Source organism: Gossypium hirsutum, chromosome A06, assembly GCF_007990345.1.
Source record: "Gossypium hirsutum isolate 1008001.06 chromosome A06, Gossypium_hirsutum_v2.1, whole genome shotgun sequence".
In the NCBI taxonomy this organism is placed as follows: domain Eukaryota; kingdom Viridiplantae; phylum Streptophyta; class Magnoliopsida; order Malvales; family Malvaceae; genus Gossypium; species Gossypium hirsutum.
The window spans coordinates 91,714,421-91,718,235 of record NC_053429.1 but is presented as its reverse complement, the minus strand read 5'-3'; the positions used below and the strand labels follow the sequence as shown (position 1 = coordinate 91,718,235).

Here is a 3,815-nt window from a genome sequence, read left to right as displayed (position 1 = left end):
ACTCAATGAAATTCTGAATTGGGAACCAATCGGAAGTTGATGCATTAATGGCATGTTTGAGACATTGCAAGAAATTTAATGTTTTGTTGTTGTGTTGAGTAGAATCCCATAAATTTCTTTTATTGCTGACAGGTAATATTTGGTGTGGGAGGGGTACTTCATAGTACCATATAGTATCATCTCCTTCCAATTCTTAATAGATTATATATTTGTATTTGATATCTCTCTAATAACTCTATAAAAAAAAAAGTGGGTATGGTTGGATTAAAATAGTAATTAAGCTAAGATTAAGGAGAGAGAGTTTGATAAGATATATAAGATAGGGTCATAATTGTGCCCAACCTACTCAACTGTCTCTACAACTCTCTCTCTCTCTTTCCGCTGCATAAATGTCGTCTCTTCTTTAAATATCTCCTTTTATTCTCTCCCAAAAGAGGAAAATTGAAACTACAAGCAAAATCCTCTCAAAGAATGATGAACACCACCAAAAGCACCTTCATCTTGGCTATTCTTATGATGGCAGCAGCTTCAGTATGCGCAGCCACCGGGCCTGATTTTTTCGATCCCTTTTCATCATCGTCCGATCAAAAGCTCAAGACCCACCAGAACCAAGTTGGTGGGGATGATGGGTTCTACGGACCAGACGATTTTGATATTCCAGGGTTTGAAAAAGGGTGGGGAAACGGGATCATGGGTGGTGGTTACGGTGGTGGGTTCGGGGGTCCGAGTGGAAGTTTCTCCAAAGGTGGCATCGTTAGGCCTAGTGTTGTTTGTAAAGAAAAGGGTCCTTGTTACAACAAGAAGCTGACCTGCCCTGCTAAGTGCTTCACCTCATTTAGCCGTTCAGGGAAAGGGTATGGCGTGGGTGGCGGTGGTGGTGGGTGCAGCATGGATTGTAAGGAAAAATGTATTGCTTATTGTTAAGAGGGTGATATAAACATATTAAAAATGAGTAGCCCTAGTTGTTAAACCATGTATGATTTTATATGATCAGATGCATGGAGTTTATAATTAAAAATCATAATATTTATGTGGTTGTAGATTTGGAGATTGAGTTTTTCTACTTTACTGCTGGGATATAAACTATGGTGTTAGTTTAAATAAATAAAGGAAATATATATGAGAGAATATGGTTGTAAATTCTCAGTCTTTTTCTTTTTTCTTTTTAATTTCTGTAAATATATTGAAGGTAGTGTTGATGTGTCTATGTATGAGTAAAATTACACCGGCGGTATTGATGTCCTCCATGAATGAACAAGGTTTCAGGATAGATTAGTTCAGTAACGATGGAAAATGTTCATCAAATTCTGCTTCCTTCCTTCGTTATATAGTTTATGATTATAGGAGACAGAAAAATATATATAAAACATGATAAGAATATCTATATAATTATTTTCAAGAAAAATTAATAAAAAATTGGATTACACTTAATATTCTTAATTTGATTTATTTATTTATTTATTTCTCATAATTCAAATTATTTTTTTATTTCATACATATTGCATGTGTGCTTTTATTATTATGTGGTACACTATACCTAAAGTCATTAAACTATAATAAATTTATGTTTTGAAAAAGTTACAAAAATGGTCATGAATTATTCAAAAGTTTTCATTTAAATCATCGGATTATTTAAATCATTATTGTATAAGCTTCTTTGTTTGCACTGCCTGTACTGATTAAAATCTCTCCTTCCTCTTGTCTTCTATAGTTATTTTTTTTATGAAACAAATTTGAATATCACGAATCTACAATTTAAAATTCAAATAACTTTATTTCCAACATTGATTGTGAGATCGACTTGGATCTAGGATACATTTTTCTACTTGTTGATGGGTACTGATCTACCATATCAATTGTCGAAGCATCACTTGGAGCTTACTAGCTAAACTTTAAAAAAAATTAACAAATGAGTGACTTAAATAAAAACTTTCTAATAGTTCAATGACTTAAATAAAAACTTTTAAATAGTTCAATAGTCAATTTGTAATTTCTAAAAGTTGAAAAACCAAAATATAATTTTTTTTTATTTTCGAATTTTATATTCCATGATTTTTAAACTTGAATAAATGATTTGAACAGGTGTGAGATTACGGATATGAGTTTTTAGGGGTTCCATCGTTTCTTTCTTTGGTGGTTTTACTTGAAAGTAAATAGGGTTACTTATTAGGGTGGTCATGAGTTTGCGTGAAATTAGAAAAATGGTTTCAAACAAGTTTGTATTATAAAATTTTGAGATTAGATTAGATTAAATAGTAGTTGTGGGGAAAGGTGGAAATAGAATGTTAATGAAAATATATACAAGGATGATTCTATTTTTATGTTTAATTGACTAATACCATAAGAAGTCCTACTTCATACAATGGTAAAAAATAAAACTAAATATATATAATATTTTGTGATAAGCAATATTCTTGAACTTGTATTCTAAAATAATTTCACACTGAATTCATGATGATGGTAGAAAGTGGAGATATTCAAAAACCAGCTGCTTACAAAAATAGGAGGAGGGATGAAGAAAACGTTAATGCTTAGATTTAGACCAAAGGTAGCCTCAACGTAAGAAGAAGAAGTCGTCAAAGGAAAATGCTGGGTGGGATTTGAAACTGTTCTTTTTTCCTTCCATCAATTCAGTGGGTGGAAGCAATGGATTCATGGTCCCGCCTAGGTTTAACGTTTCATATATTTTGCGCTGTTCAATTCTCCAAATTACGCCTATATAATTTAATACAAATCTGCTCGTATTGGTAAAACAATTAAAGAGGTTCTTCTATTAGAAGGATTGCATTTTGTTTCCATCTGTGAAAAATAAAATAAAAATAAAGAATACACAAATTTTACGTGAAAACCCTTTCGGGAAAAAAACTACGGGTAGAGGAGAAGAAAATTTACTATGTCGAAAATTATAAATTAATACAAGAGGAATAGTCTATGTCTATTTATAGGCTTGTAAAGCCATATTCTAGTAGGCTTGAAACACCTTATCCTAATCAATATAAAATAGATGAAGTTTAATAAGGTTTAAAAAACTTTATTCTAAAATAAAATAAAAGAAGTCTAGTTTTATATGGATTTTACTTTTATTTTATTTTCCATCGTATTTTATTTAAATAAGAATTTGGGTCACTTAATTCTAACAATCTCCACCTTGAGACAAATTCTCAATGAACAAGTTCTTCATCGCGAACTTTCAATAAACAAGTTCTCCACCTCTTCCATAAAACCTGTAACACCCCGTACCCGAGACCGTTGCCGGAGTCGAACACGAGGTGCTAACGGACTTAATTCCTTACTTAAACAGCTCATACAATTCATTTTTAAAAATTTCCAGACGAGCTAGCTAACTGCATCACAGTCACTCTAAAAATCATATCTCGAGTTCCAAAACTCAAAATTCAATTCCGTAAATTTTTCCTGAAACTAGACTCATACATATATTTACTAATTTTTTTCTAGAATTTTTGATTGGGCCAATTAGTACATTTTATTAGCTAAATTCTCCCCTGTTTCAGGGTTCGACTACTCTGACCTTCATGCATTACGACTTAGATATCTCCCTGTACAGGGCTTCAATACTTATTCAGTTTGTTTCTAATGAAACAAGACTAAAAAATGAATCTGTACATATAAAGCATGACTTCTAATTATCTCTGGTTAATTTATGGTGAATTTCCAAAGTCAGAACAGGGGATCCAGAAATCGCTCTGGCCCTGTTTCACGAAAACTTAAACATCTCATAAAATACGATTCATATGGTCGTTTCGTTTCTTTCATATGAAAATAGACTCATCAAGATTAGATTAAATAATTTATTA

At 31.8% G+C, this 3,815-nt stretch overlaps 1 protein-coding gene across 1 annotated transcript; it reads left to right on the top strand.

The window, feature by feature from the left end:
• Positions 1 to 241: 241 nt before the first annotated feature.
• Positions 242 to 1,140, top strand: LOC107945884 (uncharacterized). Its single transcript, XM_016880039.2, has one exon. It carries the CDS (start codon positions 472 to 474, stop codon positions 922 to 924), a length of 453 nt encoding a protein of 150 aa, XP_016735528.2. The 5' UTR covers positions 242 to 471; the 3' UTR covers positions 925 to 1,140.
• Positions 1,141 to 3,815: the final 2,675 nt, after the last annotated feature.